Genomic DNA, 22974 nt, shown 5'->3' with positions numbered 1-22974 from the left:
GCTTATCATGATGCACAAATTTTTTCATCAGGATTCGTAAAAAAGCAGCTAAAAAATAGTCCGCTGTCATTTATTGATAAATACATCGTGCAGATGACCGAAAACGCAATTTAAATTAAAAAAAAAAAAACAATAAAAGAAGTAACTTCGGCAAGCCGAAGTTTGTATACCCTTGCAGTTATAAGATATAATCAACTTTAGTAACACTATGAGAAGTTTTTAAGGATTGTTGCCGACTTCAGTGTTTAAAAAATTATTTTATTCTTTTTTTCAGACCATTTTTGACATCTATATGTTAGAGTAGTCCGATTTTTATTAAATTGAATTCGAAATTCTTAAAAATATAAAAAATTATATTCCCAATATTATAGAGTGATATATAACAAGAACGCAGAAGCTATAATATGTTACAAATATTTTTCCACCCCTTTTCGGATCTTTCGTATGACAGCTAGATGTACTCATCCGATTTTGATAAAATTAAATTTCTAAAATTTATAACTAACTGAAAAATGTTATTTGCCAGCGCAGAAGGTTGTATGTTTAAAAACACCAACTATATAATTTTTCCGTATTTTCCGACTAAATTTCCGATTGCTTCTATGACAGTTCTATGATATTTTCGTCCGATTTGATAAAATTTAATTCGAAATTCAAAACCAATCAAAAAATGTTATTTCCAATCGTAGGAGGTTATATGTTAAAAAACACCGAAGATATACGACTTATTATTACCTGCAATAGCAATAGGTCTTTGGGAGGGATTCTTCAAAAGTTTTGATATCAACTTTTGTGACGAAAATGTAATCTACGATCTACTTAATAAATACACTACCAGTAGGATGGTACTGGTGCACTTTGGATGTAAATTAGTGTGTGACTACTCCACCTTAGTTCCGATATTACTTTCTCGGTCAACTTGCTAAATAAATACTTTCTGTCAGCAAAGAGTCAGGCAACTTGTGAGAGTTCCCCTTTTCTGGTGCGTAGACCCGGTACAACTACAAAATATTCATCAGGCTGATGAAGGGGAAGGACCAAGGAGAAGGATCGGGAAACGCCGTTAAGGAGGAGGAGTAGCTGAGTAGATGGAGGGGCTGCAGAAAAAGGGAAATACATCTGGCCATAAACCGGCAACCTGCACAACCGATTTAACTCGTCTAGAAGTACTAGAGAGATATCTTGGTAAAACCGTCGATGCGAAGTTACTCCGCTGCCTCTGTCGACGTTACCGCCGCTGCCGCTGCCGCTGCCTCTGCCGACGCCGCCGCCGCCGACGGCGCTGTGTATTGTTAAGACGGGCGCGAGCGGGTCGCAGTAATTAGTTGTTCGATACAATTCTAGCCAAGCGGATTGCCAGAGTTCGCCAGCGACGAGAACTACCGAGTACCGAGAACGGAAGTCCGAAACTTCCAATATCGGAATACCAAAAGTTTGAATTTCCGTGGCAGAAACGAATTCTAGCGCCCCGGTGCGCATACGCCGTGTGTGTCAAGGCACAATAAAAATAGTTTTAAGATCGGTTAAAGTGCCGCCAGCACGTGCATTATCTGAAGCACTTCGTCGCCGCTTGTTTTTGTTTTTTTTTTAACACTTGATATTCAAAATGGCCAAAACTGGCCCCCTTTTGGCGGGCATATTCATAATAATATGCGGATGCCTTTTAGCAGATACTCAAGCGGAAGGTGAGAGCCAATTGGTGACCAACAAAGGCTGAATGAATGAAGAAATGTTAAATTTTTAGAAAATGATTTTAGTCCGACGACTACTTTATATACTAGTTGCCATTAAGCAGTCAAATATATATGTCTGCGCTGGGATACAAACCTTTTTTATATTTCTAGGACTACGAATTAAGTCTTATAAAAATCGGCCTGCCATAATATATACCCGTCGTAGAACAAAGCGGGCATAATATATTAGTCAGGAAGTATAAAAAAGCTTGAAGGAAGCTTTTCCGACCCCATAAAGTACATATATTCTTTATCAGGATCACCAGCCGAAGCGACCAAGCCATGTCCGTCTGTCCGTTTAAGCGCTGAGCCCTCAAAAAATATTAAAATTAGAAGGTTGGGAGAGTCTTGGGCTTCGGCCCACTAATACTCGCTTAGCGCCCACATTTTTAATGTATAACATTTTATGAGAGTTATTTCCCAATACCAACCTACATGCCAAAAATGAAAATCGGACTATTCATTATAATGTTACAACAAACAATAGTTCAATCCAGATTGCACACCACATGCAGCAAATAAACTGTTTTCATTGGTACGCCCCCAGCTCGCTAGGGCGCTTTACTGGCGATATAGGCTAGGTGGCGCAAGGTGGTGCTAGCCAAAAGCAAGTATACCTCTCGCAAATACAGCCTATCTTTAACTGCTTTTACCAATAATTATGCTATAACAAATACTTAAAATAAATTACAGCTTGAATCAATTTAAATGTATGCGCAAATTGGGTTAATGAATCATTTCAACATTATAGTTCGGCTAGGCCCCATAGATTAGTTTGAGGACTTGAGGGCTAATCAAATACAGCCACTAAAATGTTTACCCTTAAATTAGAAATGTTGCCAAATATTTGCGTGCCTTTCCGGCTCTCCACCAGTACAAAGGCTTTAGACCCTAGCCTAATCATTACCACCTCGCTTATCTAGACTTCCTGTCGCCCAAAAGCGGTTCAGTCCGCACATATTACTGGATGTATGGATCGATTCGATCGATCAATAATGTCGCACTTCCACATCGACGGCAAATGGATGATTCCTTGGCCATTATATTGGTGGGTTGCTTTTATATTTTCGAGGATGCACGGGTGGCTTGTTCCCTTATCAGAGCACACAGAGTAAATTAAAGTGAGTTACCCGTGATTCAAGCCCGAGGTCTGTGGAAAAACGCGAGTCGCCAAATGGTACGTATGGTGCCTACACCAAAAGGGACTTAGATCCGAAATAGTCAGCGCAGTTATACCTATTTTTGTAGTCGGCCACTATCTGGTGTTCCGGTCATTTAAATTGTACCGATTCCATTATCTCCACAAGCCAATTTCCTTTCAAAATTCTTGATTACGCACTATGGGCTGAAACGGCCGTGAACACAATTGTTTTTCACTTATCTAGGTGCTCTGATATTTTCACTGAACTTAATCTGATTGGACACTCTCCCATTAGCAACACTTCAGTCGAGATTTTCAAATAACCTTTGATTAAATGTGTCAAAAAAAATTTACGGATTAGAAATGTATAAAATAAAAAAACCGACAACTCAAATAAATTGTACTGCTACTTTTTTCGTAATTTGGTAGTGTACGTGAGAGCAGATACAAAAAGTTTGACTCTAGGGCTATCATATGCATTCAAGCAACACCGGACTTTTTTGTGTTGCAGCTTCTAGAACTTCTTTCGCAGCGCAGGGCGTGACACTCTGACGCCCACCTTAACATTCACAAAAGCCCATAACGCTAAGATAACACCCACATTTTTAAAATAGTAGCTGAGGCTTAGTTTGAAATATCAATATCCATCCACATGCCAAAAATGTTATAAGCAAATAAAGGAATCGGCGCTAGGTGGCGCTCTTTTAGTGGGTGCAATCTTGTCGCTTTGCTGCGGCCTATTCCATCTCAACTGCACTACCCTCAGCAGAATAAGGGGTATCTGATAATCGTATCCGTGGGCTATAGCATTCCTTCTTTACTATTTTAGTTCATTTGGTTCAACCTAGAAAATAAGTTTTCAACAAACGTTCAAGTAACGTAACATGTTCTCCTCCCATTGTTACCCACTTCAAGCTGACTAATTTGTCTATTCATGATCTTGATCTTTAAGTGAGCACACTCATCGCCTAATCGACTTGCACAATAAAGAGCGGCGCTTGGAGACTGATTTAGATGGGTAGTCGATGGGTAAACGATAGCAGGCCGACCAGGTGATTCCCAGATTCCTTAGAAACACTAATATCATCCCAAACCCAGAGCGCCGAGATCTATAAATACGATGCCCACATTAGATGCCATATGCGATGCGATATGCTCACTTGGTGTTTGGTAATTCCGAATTGCAATTTTCGCTGGAACGATGAAAGGGAATTTGTGGGTTGGTGACGTTGGAGGCTGGCTGCACTTAAGCCACAGATCAAATTTGGGAAGTGCCAGCCGGGGACTTTTCGCCGAGCTATAATTGTCCACTGGGGCCAGTAATTACAGTCGTTTTCCGTCAGCCCCCTTTTCCTGTTGCCGATCTTGAGTTCGAGTTTAAGCATTACTATCTATTTATTTATATTCACCTATTTGTGTAGTGCTGCCCGGTATTGTTTTGTTTTGTTTTGCTTGCGCAAACAAGTAAACAAGCTCGTCCGTCAACGTGAGACAACACCGTGCAACATGAGTTCAGAGCACTTATTTCTCCAGATTTTAAGAATCATCCGCATAAATAAATATTCCCATATGTATGTACTCTTGACAGCCACGTGAAACAAAGAGATTTTTCTTTCTTCAGATCAATGCTTGAATGTCAAAGTAGTAGATTTCCTAAAGTTATTTTAGAAAATAAAATAGCTTAGGCATTTTAATCTTAATCTATAACGTTTCCATTCTGCATTAATCCCCAATCTTAAAACACATACGAGCAAGCAAACAATTCTTTCTATTTTAACAGTTTCTGAAGTCTGTACATTGTTTGAGAACAATATTTAAAGAACATTACAAAATATTTTAATGATTTGATATTCAATAATTTAAATACTCATTCGCCATAGGACAACTAGCAGCGGAACAATAAATCTTGTATACGAATACATTCGCCCATACTCTTGAATTCTCCGAAACTTTAAAGCGAACTCCCATCTTCCAAACTCATTCGAACTCTTGATTGGGCCCTTGCTTAAGGTAATTGGAACAAAGAAAAACCATGGTAGTTTGATGCTCCACAGTTGATCGAATCGATGGGTGGTGCCTAAGGTTGCTGATTAAGCCCTGAGCGAGGGCTTACGGCTTGCGGCGAAATTTCCCAATTTCCGCCAGCCGGCTCAGCTCTCAGGCATAAAACTCGACTTTGACTGGAATTATGACTCTACTTTATATTGGGTATTCCAATACATCTCATTAGGTATGCGCTGCAGCCAAGAAACCTTTTCCATGAACTCAAGGGAGTTCCCTTTATTTTTAGATACCCCACACGTATAAAACTTTTTATACTCATTTGATTCCTTCCCCTTTAAAAAACTTCGCTTCTTGGAACTTGCCTTAACTTGAAATTTAGTATTCTTTGCTGCAAATGTTGCAGGTCAAATGCTTTAGTTAGTATTAGTAGAGGGAAGGATTTCCCAAATACTATAAGTACACTCAGAAGAAAAATGAAGCATTTTCGGTGTCAAATTCGCCAAGCGTGGAAAATATAGAACTCGAGCACAAAATCCTGCTTTCAAGGACGAATTTTTAAGACCGAAAATACAGGTAAAGACAAGAACGACTTATTAATAAAGGATACCGTGTAATTTACGTGCTTTATATAGCGAGCACTTTCAGAATAAACAAATGGAAATTTTAGAGTTGGTAGAAATTTTTAGCACAATGTTTCCCTGAGTGTACTAAAGTGTCACTTTTAGCGAAATAGTTCTATGTCAACAGTCAACTATAATATAAAGGAAGATCGTTTAACCAGTGTTGACAAGCACTAAAAGGTAGAATATGGATCGGAAATTTATGTTTGTAAAATTGACGGCCAAAACCCTTCAGAAATCTTTCTGCTTTCCAATTAGTCTACTTCTTACTCTCGTATCCGCAAAATCCAGGTGTTTAATGCGATTCCTTGCAAATTTCCAATCCGTATTCCAAATTTAATGCGGCCATCCTAGCATTTTAATTTAACTTTTATCAATTTTTAATCTAAAAAGCTGTGTAACGGGTATTTCATAGTCGAGACACTTGACTACAGCGATCTCTGTTGTTGATCTTAGGGTATTAGGGACTATATTGGTGTATTAAGAAGCTCGAGAAAAACATTGAGCGATAAAATGTGCAACCCGTTTCAGTGCTGTGGGAAAAACATTCTACGCTTACTTGAATGCCCAGAAAGGAATATGTTTAATATATATTTTGTAGGTTTAAGAAAAACATTTCAAATCTTGTCTCGATTAAAACTGTTTTAGAAACCCCAAAACCAAACAACGATAAACTACAAATAATTTAAATTGAAATTGGGCAGAAATCTGCATGCCATAAATAAATTTGAATGTCAAATTTTGGGAGAAAAAGGCTTCTACAAAACCAATACACCTTCCAAAATATATTATTCGGCAAAATGTGCTTATTGCGGAGGTAGAACACGCCTACCCTGTTCTTTGTAACTCTCTAGCCCTGTTAGAAATAACAAAAAATCTTACTTCTAAGCAATCCCATTTTCAGTTCAAACTAGCTTTCCCAATTTACTTCGAGTGTTTCCACTTCAAAGTGGCAGCTGCCAACAAGTTCAATAAACTTGTTTGTCTGCTGAGCTCGGCTCGATTCGGGTTTCGGCCCGTAACACTCGTAGACACGTTCTTCGACTGTGATTACGACTGAATGCATTCCAGATGCAATGCCAAGTTAGTTTTCAGTTGGCCAAGACTTTTCTTCTCGGCGGGAAGCGTCATGAGTGCACATGGTTGTGAATATGACTTCGACCCACTGGGTTTGAGCGCAGAGAGTGTGTAAGATCGCCCGATGTTTGCTTTATGTTATTTGCCTTTGTTTTCCCGCCGCAACTGGCTGCCATGTTTTAATTTTCCACCTGGCGATTGCAGGTCGACAAACAATAAAACAATTATTGCTCTTGTCGCGGGATGTTGCTGCTGTGCAATCGTCGATGTTGCTGCTAAGCTGCTGCCGCAATTCTTGGCACGCAATATACAAAATAGAAAAAATTAAGTGCCAAACAATGGCCAAGTGATGAAAACCCATTGAGCATTGCTGAAGCATCGAGATCACCTGGGAAACGAGTCCAGAGGTCGCCCCCCCTTTGTGGAACTTGGACAAAAAACGGCACAAAAATAAAAATATTTGCTGCCAGTGACACCGAAACAGAAAATGATGACTGACATTGGTAATTAATTTACTCGTCGGGGGGTGTAAAACTGATAACGCTCTAGACCTAGACGGAGTCCTCGCCCTTCTGCAAGATAAAGAACCCCCGGTTGGGAATCATAAAACAATTGCACAAAGCCAGCCAAACATAAACAAATCGTCAGTCGGCGCCCATGACTGTAGCACTTATTTCGGGTCGCCAATGCAGTTTTTCAAAGCCAAGGAAATTAACAACCAGCAGGCAACAAATAACAATGTTGTAAAAAGTTTCCAATCAAAACCAAGCAGAGGCATTAATTAAAGCCATCCAACTTAATTGCGCGCACGGCAGTATAATTGATTATTTGACCACGAGTATGAATGGAATGTTTTTGTTTTTCTTGAGCGTTTCGTGCGAACAGCAGAAAATATAATGAAATCATAATAGTCGGGAACTAGCAATGAGTAACTTAAAAGCCAATAAAAGCTATCTGGAACAAACTGTAGATAAGTCCCCTTCCACGGAAAGATGGATACTAATTTCCGACTTTAGGGAAAGTAAAATTCATTGTAATCTTAGATTAAAAGTTAGAAAAAAATACATCAAATCAAACAATAAAACCAGAACAAGTCTGTTTGAGAACCGTTTAGGAACAATTGTTCTTAAGGGCAGCCGAAACATATGCTTGACTTGGTTTTTGACGAACCCTCCGTTCTCAATCTCGTTTAATGTGGGCCGCTCTTTTACAGGCCGAACGAATTCCGCAATATATTTTCTTACGCCTTTTAAGTTGCCTGAGACTTACAAAAAGTACAGGTTTCAAAGGATTAAGTACGAAAAAAGTAGAAATCAATCAGATAAATGCAGCGAGAGATACATATAGAGACTTGTTAAATTTCTTTTTAGTGTTTTTCTATAAATTTGTGACCCAAAAAAAGGTGTTCCGTCTGTAACAGGACGGCCTATATCTGCTTTATATCGATAAGGCAGTTTTTAGAATACCTATGTCCTTTTTTTAGCAAAATCAATCAGTCAAAAGTCGCGCCGTTACTTCATTTAATATGCCAATCTTTTGGGTCTTAACCACCTTGACAACTGAGGTTTTGTTTTTCTTTCTCTGCACCTTTATCTCATCGGTCAGAGAATTCTTCATCAACATAGAAGACATATCCATCTCAAGAAGCCGATGTCAATCGATTTATAAACTGCTCTTGTTTTTCCCTCTAGCAGCAATTGGCAATGAAAGCCATTTTCTAGAAATATCACTGCGGTATTTTGACGAGCAGCTTCTGCTGGATATTCTGCCACGTGCCACGTGTCCTGGAGAGGATGAGGGATCTCCGATGGACGAATTCGCCGACCTTTTTACGGGTAAGTTCACTTCCGGCTCGTGCAGAGATTACCGTTATCTACTAGTGACCCAAATGCGCCGAGCGAGTGTGAGCTGTAAATAGATTCCGTAGTAAACTTGAACCTATCCGTGGACGATGCCTGTCTGCCTACGCACTGTCCGGTGCTTTGGCTCAATGTCTTTTCCTGATTTAGCTCTATCAGCCGCCGCGATAATGAGCAATTCAGTGGCAAATAAGTAAGGCAAGCCGCATAGTCTGTTCACAGAGTCGTCATCACATATATCACCCACTGGAGTTACGGACAAACGGACACGGGACTGAGCACTCGCGGATCGCTTTCTTATCGCTGGCAAAAGCATACTTGAGAACTTACAGCTCAGATGGTGATATCTCCGGGGAACGAGTCTAGATTTCAATAGCAACCACGATAAGATTTCGTCTTTTTGAGGGGTCTCAGTCGTACACAAAGCAGTTCTTTCGGGTCTAAGTTTAGGAAATGACTACGATCGATCGCGTATTTAATTCACTGTTCGTTGCTAGATTTGGATCTGTGAAGTGTGCGGCAGCTCCAAATGAATGAATATTTTAGGCAAAGGCACAAATTTTTTTCACATTTTTTAACTTTTAAATTTAATTTAAAATATTTTTTATGGAATCGTTTGACGTCTAGTTGACTACCATTGAGATTCTTATAGAATTTTGAAAAAATAAAAACATTAGAAATTATGTTCGAACAATATTGGCGCCTTCTTGAAACAAGGAAGGAACAACAATGTAGTTGAGTGTATCGACTATCACATACCCGTTACTCAACTAAAGAAAGCGAAAGGGACAAGGGGTCGTTAACAATTTCAGTTAACTTTTCTTTCTAGCATCATCACAGTTTTTGGGCGTAACAAACGGGCGCTGCGTACGAAGACAATAAATCTTAATTTGATATGTCAACTCACTAGATCTTCTTATCTCAATACCTGTTAGGAAAGCCCGTTCCACCACAGTTTCTTGCTTAATTTTATTATAAAATTGTTTACCAATTGAAAGCCTATATGAGTCCGAGCGAGAAAGGACAAATAAGATTTCCGAACGAGATTATTGCTGCTAGGGGCAGAGCATTTGGCAAAAATGGATTCAAGGTTCAATGACTGCGTCCAGCAGAACAACATGATACCAGATCACTGATGGAATTTATACTATAGTTCTGCTGAGCGCACATGACTACTAACCATGATGGAAAAATTCATACTTCATGATCAGTGAAAGAGGAGATACCTCTTTGTGATACCTGATACATTGCTGCTTTCGTGTATCGATGAGGCAATTATCGATAAGAATTAACACACCCAGAAAGAAAGAACGACACAAATCAAGAACATTTTGCATGATTTGCGAACAAACCGTTCTTCATTTTTAGTTCTCACTACTCGAACGTTTGTTCCAAAGTTAAGACCGAAATGTTCCCAAACTGACCCCATTCGTTTGGAACGCCCGTTCATAGACTGTCAACCAACGGGCTTAGGCACTTTTTGACTTTTGAACGATTCGAAAGGATTTTTTCTGGGTGTAGAATTAATAATAATTAAAATATTACGAAGTAAGTCTTTGATTTTTACGTGTCAACAATTGCTGATCGCAAAGGTGCAGTTGCAGTGGCCACCAATATCGTTTTTGCATACGACATTTCAGTTATAATCTGAAAACTGATTGTTTTGCTAAACACGCTAGTTTCAATTTCAAGGCTTACTGCGTAAATTACACGTGTTAAAATAAAAGTTCACCTGCAAACGACTGCAAGGTTGTCAAGGGTTGTTTTTATCACATGTAAATACTTACTCTTTTTAACTGTATTTACGTTTTAAAATCGTAAATAAAAATGTTTAAATGCAATATTAAAAAAAATTTGTTTGACTGAGGGTACGTGTGCCAGGTACAGTGAGTCATAAAATTAAAAATGCTATAATATCTTGTGTTATTTCGATTAACTTTCTTATCCGTTACTCTTGGTGCAGTAAATCCTGTAATCCAGTAATAGTCGTCCGATTTTAATAAAATTAATTTGGAAATTCAGAACTAATTAAAAAATGTTATTTTCAAGCTTATAAGGTTATATGTTAAAAAACACGGAAGATATAATTTTTGTTTCATGTTTTCCTACTAATTTTCCGATCGTTCCTATGGCAGCTATATGATATAGTCATCCGATTTTGATAAAATTTTATTCGAAATTCAAAACTCAATAAAAAATGTTATTTCCAAGCGTAGGAGGTTATAAGTTAAAAAACACCGAAGATATAATTTTTCAATATTATTTTACCACTAATTTTCCGATCGTTCATATGGCAGCTATATGATATAGTCGTCCAATTTTAATAAAATTTAATACGAAATTCAGAACTTATTTAAAAATTTTATATCCAAGCTTAGAAAGGTATATGTTAAAAAACACGAAAGATATATATACTTTTAAATTTTTTTCCCCGATAGTTCCTATGGGAGCTATAAGATATAGTTGTCCGATCCGACTGGTTCCGACTTATATACTACCTGCAATAGAAAGAAGTCTTTTGGGAAATTTTTAGCCCGATAGCTTCAAAACTGAGAGACTAGTTTGCGTAGAAACGGACGGACAGACGAACGGGCAGACGGACATGGCTAGATCGACTCGTCTTGTGACGCTGATCAAGAATATATATTGATTTCTGACTGAAATCAAAAATGAAAATGAAATGAAAAATTCCTTTTTTTTGCGTTCTCCCCGCGGCTTTTGCAGGATGCCCGCCGAGGTCGCAGTCGACTTCGTGCTGATTGAGCGCTTAAGACGTGTTCAGAAGGTCGTTCTTGTGGGACCATTCCGATTTTTAGTAAACTAAAGACTAATTATTATTATAATACATTTTAATTAACTACCGTCTATGTTTAACAAAAACAAAATTTAACGGTCTTGGTATTATTTGGACATTATAGCAGCTATTGATAAAATCGTACGGGTTTCTTTAAAGTTTATTCGAGATTTTGAAATATTCTAAAATCAAAAAGGTAAAAAAAGAGTTTTATTTTTTTGTTAAAACGTTACTTTTAATAATCCTTTTGGATCTATAAATACAGTTTTCGAATCCGGCTCGCTCCGACTACAATAGAACTAGGAATCTTCGAAAACTAAGAGATTAACGGAACGCGGGACATGGCTAGATGGACTCGTCTAGTGATGCTGATCAAAGTATATACAGTTTATGGAGTCGGAAGCGGTTAAACGCAGCTCGAGAAAAAGTTAATCATGGAATTGCCAAAGAAAGTCTTTAAAAATCCAAAAGGGAGATGGAGATATACATACAAGCAGCAAGGCGAGATTTTAAGGCCTAAATACACGGTTAGAGCCAGAGTTTTGGGAGGTTGGAGAGGGTTAGAGTGAGCGTGGCAGACTCTCGTGACAAACCTGCGCTGCTTACGAAGAAAAGGAAACTAAATGTGAAATCCCAATTCTCTATCTTTGATTCTCTTTGACATATCAGCCTTCAAATTTACGATTTTGTGAAGTTTGTGGTTGTAACAAGCTTTATCGGCGTACGAAAATAAGGTCTCTAAATCTGAAATCTTAACCCTTTAGCTCTTATAATTAGAGCGTTCATGCGGACATGGCTAGTCAATCTAGCTAATCCGCTAATCAATTATATATAGAGTATATACTTTATGGGGTCGGAAACGCTTCTACAGGTTACTTACTTTTCCCCGAATAAAATATACCTAAGAGTAACTGATATAATTAAAACAATGAAGAACGCTATAGAACGCTATCAGATAACCGTTACTCAGCTTAAGAGAGCAAAAGAGAAATTTAGATAAATAAGCAGCAATGCGATATTGGAAAGCGCCACCTACCAGCTAATTCAATATATGGTAATGTGGGCGGCAGACAGATGTAAGCGTTTTGGACATTTGTGGGCGTTATAGCGGGCGTTTCAAACTTTTTTTAATTCAATCGATTGATATGGGTAAGGCTAATACATTTAGTAAAAAAAATGTTGTTAGTAAAAGTGGCCTTGGTCTCAGTTAAAATTTAGTTTCTAGCATAAAAGCTGTAGGCGCCATAGTCTTTCGCGAATTGTGGGCATTAGATTGGGCGTGGCACGTGCTGAACCTGCCTGCCAAGCCTGACTGTTCTCGCTTTTATAGTTTCCGAGATCTCTGATTTCATACGGACGGACGGACATACAGACAGACGGACATGGCTAGATCGACTCGGCTTGTGATCCTGATCAAGAATATTTATACTTTATGGGGAAACGCTTCCTTTAGCCTGTTCATACTTTCCGACGAATCTAGTATACCCTTTTACTCTACGAGTAACGGGTATGAAAAAATAAATAAAGCTCTTTCTTATACGACAAATTTGTGAAAAGTTTAAGTTTTTCACGGTTCAGCGCAGTAACGGATCGAGTCGAGACACTCGATTTTAAAGGTTTTTCATTCATAGTAGATTACCCATATTTTTTCTTCGATCTCTAGTGGAACAACTCCGCCAGGGCTGGGTGGTCCTCCACGTCTTTGCCGCAGTTTACTTTTTCATCCTACTGGCTATTATCTGCAATGACTACTTCCTGCCAACGGTGGAATGCATCTGCGAGGACTTGCACCTGTCAAAGGACGTCGCGGCGGCCACTTTTATGGCAACGGCTACTTCCATGCCCGAGTTTTTCACAAACACAATCAGTACGCTAATCTTGGAGTCGGATATGGGTCTTGGGACGATCATCGGTTCGCTAATGTTCAACACACTGGGCGTGGCTGGACTGGCCGCACTCGCCATCGATAAGGTAAGGAGCAGAAATGGACATATATGTATACAAATTTTCAACTTCGGCCAAAATTATTTTGAACTAACTAAGAAGTTTTATTTTTTAAAATATAACATTTTACCGATAGCCATTAACCCAAAGGGCTAAAATATGAAAGCACGAAAGCATCTTTTTCCGAGATCGCCTGGCGCTCCGAGTGGCAATTAAGTTATTTAAAAAGTCAGATCTTTTACAATTTGAAGACAGGTATACTGGTATAAATTACCATAACTTAACAAAATTTTTTAAATCTTAATTTGTATCCTTCAATCGATCGCTGAAAAACAGTTAGAAAAACGGTTTTAACACGGAATGACCCCCCTAAAGTGAATTATTCCAAGCATGTGCGTTTAATATTTTCTCATTTTTGGGCCAAAAACAACTAAAAGCGCCCTTGAAAATTCCCTTGAAATTAGAAAAGCGGAGGATAGCCGCCTAATGCGGTAAACTTTCAAAACCTTCTAAAATCATCTGAATCACATCACCATTTATAATACACAAAAGGACACTGAGCCCACAAAAATTAAAAATACTGTCCAAGGAAAGTTTATTGAAAGTGGTTGCCGAGAACCAGCAAACATGTCCCGATTTTTGATAACAATTATTATTTTTAATTAGGACACTTTAAGGGAATTTACCTGGTTTTGCTGATAACTTTTTAATGAATGGTGCGCATATAACCATTTTTGGCATGAGTATAGATATTTATAATCGAAATAAGATTGCTTTAGAATGGACGAGGCACTTCCGCTGTGCATGAAGCTAAAGAATATGCACGCCAAGTCTCAAATGTTGAAATTGATGCACTACTTTTCTTAACCCATTCGATACTTATTGAAAATTACGAAATGTTGACGAAACTTTCATAGTCTTCCTTGCCAAAAAGCAAATACATATATTTATTTGGAAACAGAAATTATGCATTTTTCTTAAATTGTTTTAAAAAATTTAGTTTTCCACAAATAATTTATCCGTTTTATACCATTATTTCAGCCAGATGTTTGCAACGCAGTGAAGAAGACGTATCCGACCCCAAAAAGTACATATATTCTTGATCAGCGTCACTAGACGAGTCGATCTAGCCTTGTCCGTCTGTCCGCCTGTCCATCCGTTTCTACGCAAACTAGTATCTCAGGTTTAAAGCTATGGGGCTGAAACTTTCCCAAAAGTCTACTTCTTTTACCAGGTAAACGCAAGTGAAAAAGACGAAAAAAAACGTGTGTCTACCAGAAAAACAACAACAACGGTTTCGCACATGGAAGAAGGGTTATGCACTTTATAACTAAAAAAAAAATATATTAATCTTCCCACATAATTTATTTAAATTATTTGTAATAACGTTTACTAACAATTTTGCATTATTTAAAATGCAAGGGTGTACAAAAGCTTACTTACTTTAATTGCTAGGCCTATTTACCTTCACCCGCATTTTTCAGGGAAGACATGCAGAACTGCAGGGAACAACTACAAATAGCTAAATTTTGTACACCAGAAACTTACAAGCCACTAAAGCTACATGTTATTAGAAAGGTATTTAAATATGTGGACGCCTTTCTAACACGATATGTTGAAATATAAAACAAAAACTTTTGATATAAAAAAACACCTCTTAACGAGGTAAATGTATAGTGTCGATCACACCTTTAACAACCAAAAGTTCTGATACCACAGAAGTTGGCGAAAATGTAATATACGATCTACTATATAAATACACTTTCTAACTACACTTTCTACATTCTACAGTATATATTATTTAGTAGTCGTATTTTGCATTCACAGAATTTGATATCAGAACTTTTGCAGAACATCTGCATTTACTTTTAGTGTGTATTAATAAGATCGTAAACAACACAATACAACTTTTAAAAGTCAAAAAGAAATTAATTTACGCCTAGAGCTGTAGAAGTTAACTCTGCCTTTATTTTCCATTAGACTTCTCCAGGAATAAGACTAAGTTGCCAGTCCGAACTAACATTTTTTACTATTAAAAAAAAAGAAAAAAGAAGAAAAAAAAACAAGAAAGGAAGTTAACTTCGGCAAGCCGAAGTTTTTATACCCTTGCAGTTATAAGAAATAATCAACTTTAGTAGCACCATGAGAACTTTTTTAAGACTGTTGCTGACTTCAGTGATATTAAAAAAAATTATTTCATTCTTTTTTTAGACCTTTTTTATTGATTTCCGATTTTTATTAAATTGAATTCGAAATTCTTAAGAATATAAAAAACTTATATTCCCAAAATTATAAGACAATGTGTCAAAAAGCCCCAATGCTATAATTTGTTTCATATTATTTTTCTACCAATTTTCCGATCGTTCCTATACAGCTATATGATATAGTCGTCCGATTTTGACAAAATTTAATTCAAAATTCAGAACTAATTAAAAAATGTTATTTTCAAGCTTAGAAAAAAACACAAAAGATATAATTTTTTAATTTTTTCCCCTTTAGTTCCTATGGTAGCCTTAAGTTGTCCGATCCGGCTAGTTCCGACTTATGTATATACTACCTGCAATAGAAAGAAGACTTTTGGGAAATTTTCAGCCCGAAAGCTTAAAACTGACAGACTAGCTTGCGTAGAAACGGACGGACAGACGGACATGGCTAGATCGACTCGTCTTGTGATGCTAATCAAGAATATATATACTTTATGGGGTCGGAAACGTCTCCTTCACTGCGCTGCAAACTTCTGACTGAAGTCATTATACCCTTTGCAAGGGTACAAATATGTATACCGGTTAATAAAAACATATACTAAATACCTTCTGTGATATCATCAAAATAATTAATCTAACGATACACAATGCTATTTTTATATTTGATCAACAGCCGGTGCAGCTGGACTGGTGGCCAATAGCACGCGATTGCTTTATCTACATATTCAACACGATTATCCTGCTGGTCTTAGCATGGGGCGGAAGTATTAGCTTTACAGAGTCGTGCATAATGATGGGATTCCTAGTACTCTACTATTTAATCACGTTCAACAACAATAAGTTTATGCCATCCATCCGCGTGTTTATCGAGGACCGGATGAACTGTTGCTTCTCCACACGATATGGTGTGTTTATCTAGAGAAACACTTAACATACAGGTTTCATAAATTCACTTTATTCTATTCAGACCTTACGGAGCCTCCAGAGAACAGTGCTAAGGCCCAGCTGCCGCTCAAAAAGGACCCACTTTCCGGCGATGGCCTCTTTGTGGTCAATCTTCCCGAAAACACTTCATCCATGTCCTCCACAGCTAACCTCACATACTCTAAGCACTGTAAGTTTGCTTTCGCTTTCCTTCATTGCAGTTTGTACACGAGTAACCGTCTGCACCCACATTTTTATTCATTATAAAAATTTAAATTTTATTTTGCTTTGAATATCAATGTCATTCTACAAGCCAACAATTTTTTTAATCGGATTATTCATTCTAAATTTGAAAGTTAAAGTAAGTGTGCCATTTTGGGAACAGTCGCTTTCCTACCTACGCATTTGCATATTCCTCGCTTTCCCCTTAGCTACGAGCAACGGGTATCTGATAGTCGATATAGCGTTCTCTATTGATTTTTTAATATAACCATTTATAATATCCAGGGAATGGCGAGGATGACGAGCAGGGTGGTATGCCCGACAGCATATACTCTTATCCGCAGGATGTTTCTGGATGGATGCAATTTTGGTGGATCTTCGTCTTTCCCATTAAGTTCACACTGTCCCTGCTCATCCCGCACCCGATGAGGTATCGCCGTCTGTATCCATTATCCTTCATCATGTGCATCCTATGCATCGGTGGGAATGCCTATCTTATTGTCTGGATGCTGACTGCCTTCGGTGTGGCAATCCATGTACCCACTATTGTGATGGGTCTAACCTTTCTGGCGGCTGGGTCTACTATGCCAGAAGCCGTGTCCAGTCTTATTTCGCTAAGAAATGGTAAGTAGGGAAAAAAGTCCTTGTTTATATACCCTTGCAGAGGGTATAATGATTTCAGTCAGAAGTTTGCAACGCAGTGAAGGAGACGTTTCCGACCCCATAAAGCATATATATTCTTGATCAGCGTCACAAGTCGAGTCGAGCTAGCCATGTCCGTCTGTCCGTCCATCTGTCCGTCCGTTTCTACGCAGTCTCTCAGTTTTAAAGTTATCGGGCTGAAACTTTCCCAAAAGTCTTCTTCCTATTGCAGGTGGTATAAAAGTGGAAACCAGCCGGATCGGACAACTATATCTTATAGCTCCCATAGAAACTATCGGGGAAAAAATTTTAAAAAAAATTATATCTTTCGTGTTTTTTAACATAAACCTTTCTAAGCTTGGATATAACATTTTTTAATTAGTTCTGAATTTCGAATTAAATTTTATCAAAATCTGACGACTATATCATATAGCTGCCATAGGAACGATCGGAAAATTTGTAGGAAAACATGAAATAAAAATTATATCTTTTGTGTTATATAGGTTATATATAAGGTTATATGTTAACCCTATAAGCTTAAAAATTACATTTTTTAATTAGTTCTGAATTTCGATTTAAATTTTATTAAAATCGGACGACTATATCATATAGCTGTCATAGGAACGATCGGAAAATTGGTGGGAAATAATAATAAAAAAATTATAGCTTTGGAGCTTTTTGACATATTATCTTATAATATTGAGAATATAAGTTTTTATATTTTTAAGAATTTTGAATTTAATTTAATAAAATTATTGATCACTTTTTACAACTGCAAGGGTATACAAACTTCGGCTTGCCGAAGTTAACTTCCTTTCTTGTTGTTTATGATGTTGGCTTCGGCAAGCTGAAGTTTCTATACCTTTGGTATTTTGCCTATGGGAGCAATAAATGTAGAAAGCTGTGGCACTTTTATAATATTGAAAAATAAAAATTGCAGAAATATATTACTAGCATATATGTTTAAGCGATAGCGAAATACGTTTTTTTATTATTTTGACATTAGTTTTTGATATGTCCTATCATACACACAGTCCGATTTTTATTTAATTAATTTTAAAATATAAAAAATTAAAGAGTAGAAGAGAATATGATCAAAAATAACAATGCTATATTTTTGTATTATTTAAGTCAATCGTTCTGATGCGTCTTTATGACATAGTCGTCCGATTTTCAACAAAAAGTTCATTTAAAATTGTATGGTATTGGTATTAGCAAAACAGAAATTAATACAGAAATAAAACAGAAATACATTTTAGCAAAAAATTCCTAGCATGAAAACTGTGGCCACCATAGTAAGGTACTGATAAGACAAATACATTTCAGATAATTTTTTTCTATCATAAAAACTGTAGGTTCCACAGATTTCCCCGGATTGTAGGCGTGGACCCCGCAGAAACAAACTTACGCAGGAAGCCCAGGGATCTGCATGCCAAGTCTGATTGTTCTAGCTTTTATAGTTTCCGATATCTCAGCGTTCATACGGAAGGATGGGCAGACGGACATGCCTAAACCGACTCGGCTAGTGATCCTGATCAAGAATATTTATACCTTATGGGGTTGAAAACGTTTCCTTCTGTCTGTTACAACTTTCCGACGAATCTACAATTCCTGGGCTTCCTGCGCAGCGCAATTTCAGCGGGGTGCCATGTCCACTGCTACCCCCACATAACATCTAACCGGCTAATATACCCTAATATATCGCGTTGCTGCTTTATATCTCCGTTTCCCTTTTGCTCCCTTAAGCTGAGTAACGGGTATCTGATAGTCGAGGCAATCGACTGTAGCGTTCTTCCTTATTTTTGCCGAGGTCTTTGATTTTCATTTATTCACTGAAAGATCAATAAGTAAACGCACAAACTGTTGAATTTCAATTTGACAGTCTGGGACTATATTTGAAATGTAATTATCTGCTCTATTTGTGCCTTCTTAATTTTATAAATGCATCTAAATTTGGATAGAGTAGATGGGTAGACTTTTGGAAAAGAGTTTTATAGCTGTTGGTCTTATTCTGCCCTTTCCGCACTATAAGTGGAAAAGTAATTCTGTTCAGGTATACTCACTTTTTCCAACATCGATTTGTTTGCAGTACGAGTATGTCGTAGCAGGAAATGCGGTGTAAGCAAGAATAGCCAATATAATGCCGAATACGACTATGATAATGCTGAAGATGGTGAATTTTAATAGTCCAGTCAATTTTTTCATTGGAATTAAAAATAATTTTTTTGGAAAAGAAACATAAATATGTATTTTCACCGAGAGCTCAAAATTTTCAATTTTTATAATTTTTGGGGGTGGAAGGAGTGACAAAGTGATATTAAAAAAATTGTTCAATATTTCTCTGATAGTTATAGCTTATACAGCTATATGTTAGAGATGTCAGATTTTTCTTAATTTAAATCGAGTGTCATAAAAATATAAAAAATGATATTCCCAATATTATAAGATAATATGTCAAAAAACTCTGAAGCTATAATTTGTTTCATATAATTTTCCCACAAATTTTACGATCGTTCCTATGATTTTAATAAAATTGAATTTGAAACTCAGAACTTATAAAAAATGTTATTTCCAAGCCTAGAAGGCTATGTGTAAAAAACGGCGAAGATACATTTTTTCATATTATTTTATCAACAATTTTGCGTATGGCAGCTATTTGGTATAGTCGTCCGGTTATACGTGAAAAAAAACGTCTCCTTGACTGCGTTGCAAACTTCTGACTGAAATCATTATACCCACTGCAAGGTATAAAAATACCTGTAATATTCCATTTTTCGTTTTCTGGGGGGACGGGGCCAGATAAAGTGGACATTTACCCCTTAGTGCGTTGGACTACCTATTTTTGCGGTAGTGTAAAGAGCTATAAAACATCATTAAAAATACATTTGCTTTTTTCTACAGTTATTTTCGTAAACAAAAAGTAGCAACATTTGATGTTTTGAGTTAAAATAATAAAAATATTTGCAAAGGTAGTCTGTTTTGTGAAGAATGAAGTTGTGATGAATTAGTATGGCAGACTGACGAGTCCAACCTGCTGTCCAGGCTTGGCAAGCAGGTCCAAGGTCAGGGATCGTAAGCAGTGAAGTGTCACCAAACGATGTTCCCGTATGGTCCCTATCCAGTCAGTGATGATCTCGATCAATGACGTACCTGAGTACTTCGCTTGGTTGCTAAGGGTTAGACTGCTTTGGTTTGGAAAGGGTTAGAGTAGGTATCTAGGACTAGTTCGGTTTCTTCTGTGTGTACACCCAGTCCACAGGCCGTTATCCACCATGGTAAGATGTATAGGACTGTCTCCATCAGGTCGCAGTGTTTGGGAACATGTTCCTGTTGTTTTCCGCATTCTCTAGAAGCTTGAGTTTGTCTACTACACCTACTGGCGGGGCTCCTCTATTAACATTGCAAATCGCTTGGCAGAGCACTGAGTGGAGTACACTATTCCGCTGGCTAGCATGGCATGTAGGAGTCCCAGTGTCGGCCGCCAATTTCCAAGCTCAGTTGGTGCTTCAGTGAGAGTTTTTAGGGTGACTTTGTTGAAAGCGCCTCCTATCTCCAGGGACGATTCCAGAGAGTATTCAGAGTGCTAGGCAGCTGAGGCACATGACCTTCAGGCAAGGGGAGGGTTGTGTTCAATGTCAACTATTTCATATAACTGAGGAAGAAACAATCGGAAGTTAATAAGAAAAAAAGAACAAATCCCCTCCTACACTTTAGGACTTCAATATTGTTCAAGGTAAAAGAGAAAAAGATGGCTAAATGTATAACAAAGTTGCAGTTTAATAATACGATAAGGCAGTTAAATTACTGTCAATATAAATCACAAAGTTAAAGTCCTTGACAGATCTATATTTTAAAACTGATTCGAATGTACCAGTCGGGACTTGAATAACAAATATTCTAATAATATATAATAAATAGATCTTAAAATAGCATTTGTTCGTTAAGGGACATATATGTTAGAAACTGCTGTTAAAAATTTATTTTCTTTCATCCTGAGGATAATTTCATAAAAAAATTTCTCTGTTTTTAGATATATTTATCTGTTTTGCTCCACATTTTAATTAAAAGAAATTGAACAAACTTTTTTTCGTGGTGATAACTGTTACACTTCTTCTTCTTATTACACCCTTGCAGAGGGTATAATGATTTCAGTCAGAAAATTGCAACTCAGTGAAAGAGACGTCTTTGACCCCATAAATGTTCTTGATCAGCATCTAGTCATGTCCGTCTGTACGTCCGTTTCTATTCTATTGCAGGTAGTATATAAGTCGGAACATCGGAAAATTGGTGCAAAAATAATATGAAACAAATTATAGCTTACGGGCTTATCTTATAATATAATTTTTATATTCTTATGATTTTCTAATTCAATTTAATAAAAATCGGCCTACTCTAACTAACATATAAATGTCAAAAAACGGTCTGGAAAAAAGAATGAAACATTTTTTTTTTTAATTTCTCTAATGTCAGCAGCAATCCTTAAAAATTGTATACGGTGTTACTAAAGTTGATTATTTTTTATAACTGCAAGGGTATACCAACTTCCGCTTGCCGAGGCTAACTTCTTTTCTTATTTGACATATTATTTACAATAATTGGGGATATCTTTTTTATATTTTGAAGAATTTTGAATTAAGTTCATTAACAATCGGACGACTTTAATATAACTGTCAGATAAATAATAAAATAATTTTTTTAATGTACTGAAGCTACCAACGATTCTCAAAAATTTAACATGGTGTTACTAACGTTGATTATTTCCTATATCTGCAAGGAGTTCACTTCCTTTCATGTTTTTAATGTGTTCTTTTTATTTCAGGTGAAAATGGCATTGGAGATTCAAATTAATGTGTTCTTTTTATTTCAGGTGAAAATGGCATTGGAGTTTCAAATTCGTTGGGTGCCAATTCGCTGGCCATCTTGTTGTCCTTGGGAGTGCCGTGGTTCATCAAGAACTGCATCCACTACGGAACTGGGGAGCCCCAGCAGGTTGGCACCCAGGGCATAGAGTACAATATTCTGATCCTGATCATCTCCACGGTAGCTCTTTTCGTAATCCTCAGTTTCAGTGGCTATCGCCTTACCAAGAGGGTGGGAGTAGCCCTCTTCACAGTCTATGGGGTCTTTATCATTCTGCAGATCCTTATCGAGATGAATGTCTTCTTTCCCAGAGACTGCAGTAGCTAGTAATGAAACTGCATTTGGAAACCCAAAGATGGGGAAAATCAAAATTATGGTGCTGGCACCATAAGGCTATAACCCCAGCAAACCCAATTTCAGGTCTGAATTCGTTTTTAACAATTTTTGGGTACTACTAGATCTGATCAGCTTGGATTCAATTGAGACGATAAATCCGACTTAATGTAACTTGCTATTATCAATTTAATAAGCAACCAAAAATCAGATACAGTGCATACCCAGTATTTTTTTTACACTAGTTTACGCTTTGATTATTGCCTAAGACTGTCATTAGGTTTAGACGACAAAGCTTTCAGCAGCGACTTTTTTTATTTCGCGTTATACACATATTGTTAATGTTTCTGTGTATATTCAATAGCATGTAATACCACCCAAGAATGTTTAAACCGTTACCAAAGTCCAAAATGAGATAGTAGCATTAATATTTACCAATACTGCCCAGGCCCGAAAACGCAATGAAAAATTTACAAGCCCACATACAAAAACCTTTTTTGATATTGTGCTCTTTCATGTATGCTTTGCGCAGTAGAAAGGATTTGTTAATGTTATTGATTACCCTTAATGCCATTGTTATTAACTTATAAATACACACTAAGACAAATGTTACTTAT

General features: G+C 37.2%; 1 protein-coding gene across 7 annotated transcripts; it reads left to right on the top strand.

The window, feature by feature from the left end:
- The first annotated feature begins 1341 nt into the window (after nt 1-1341).
- On the top strand, nt 1342-22969 carry LOC108033393 (sodium/potassium/calcium exchanger 3). 7 transcript variants are annotated; one of them, XM_017107723.3, is made up of 7 exons: nt 1342-1685; nt 8270-8410; nt 12892-13199; nt 16050-16281; nt 16344-16490; nt 16808-17146; nt 22032-22969. In XM_017107723.3, the coding sequence occupies exons 1-7, from the start codon at nt 1607-1609 to the stop codon at nt 22349-22351; spliced, it is 1566 nt and encodes a 521-aa protein (XP_016963212.1). In that variant the 5' UTR covers nt 1342-1606; the 3' UTR covers nt 22352-22969. The 7 variants fall into 7 exon arrangements, with proteins under 7 accessions (XP_016963212.1, XP_016963204.1, XP_043949216.1 ...); XM_017107715.3 differs by having other exon boundaries at nt 8267-8410; XM_044093281.2 differs by having other exon boundaries at nt 8267-8410; nt 21984-22049.
- The last annotated feature ends 5 nt before the right edge of the window (nt 22970-22974 follow it).

This window comes from Drosophila biarmipes, chromosome X, assembly GCF_025231255.1.
Source record: "Drosophila biarmipes strain raj3 chromosome X, RU_DBia_V1.1, whole genome shotgun sequence".
Taxonomy (NCBI): Eukaryota; Metazoa; Arthropoda; class Insecta; order Diptera; family Drosophilidae; genus Drosophila; species Drosophila biarmipes.
This window is presented reverse-complemented; position numbering and strand designations above follow the sequence as displayed.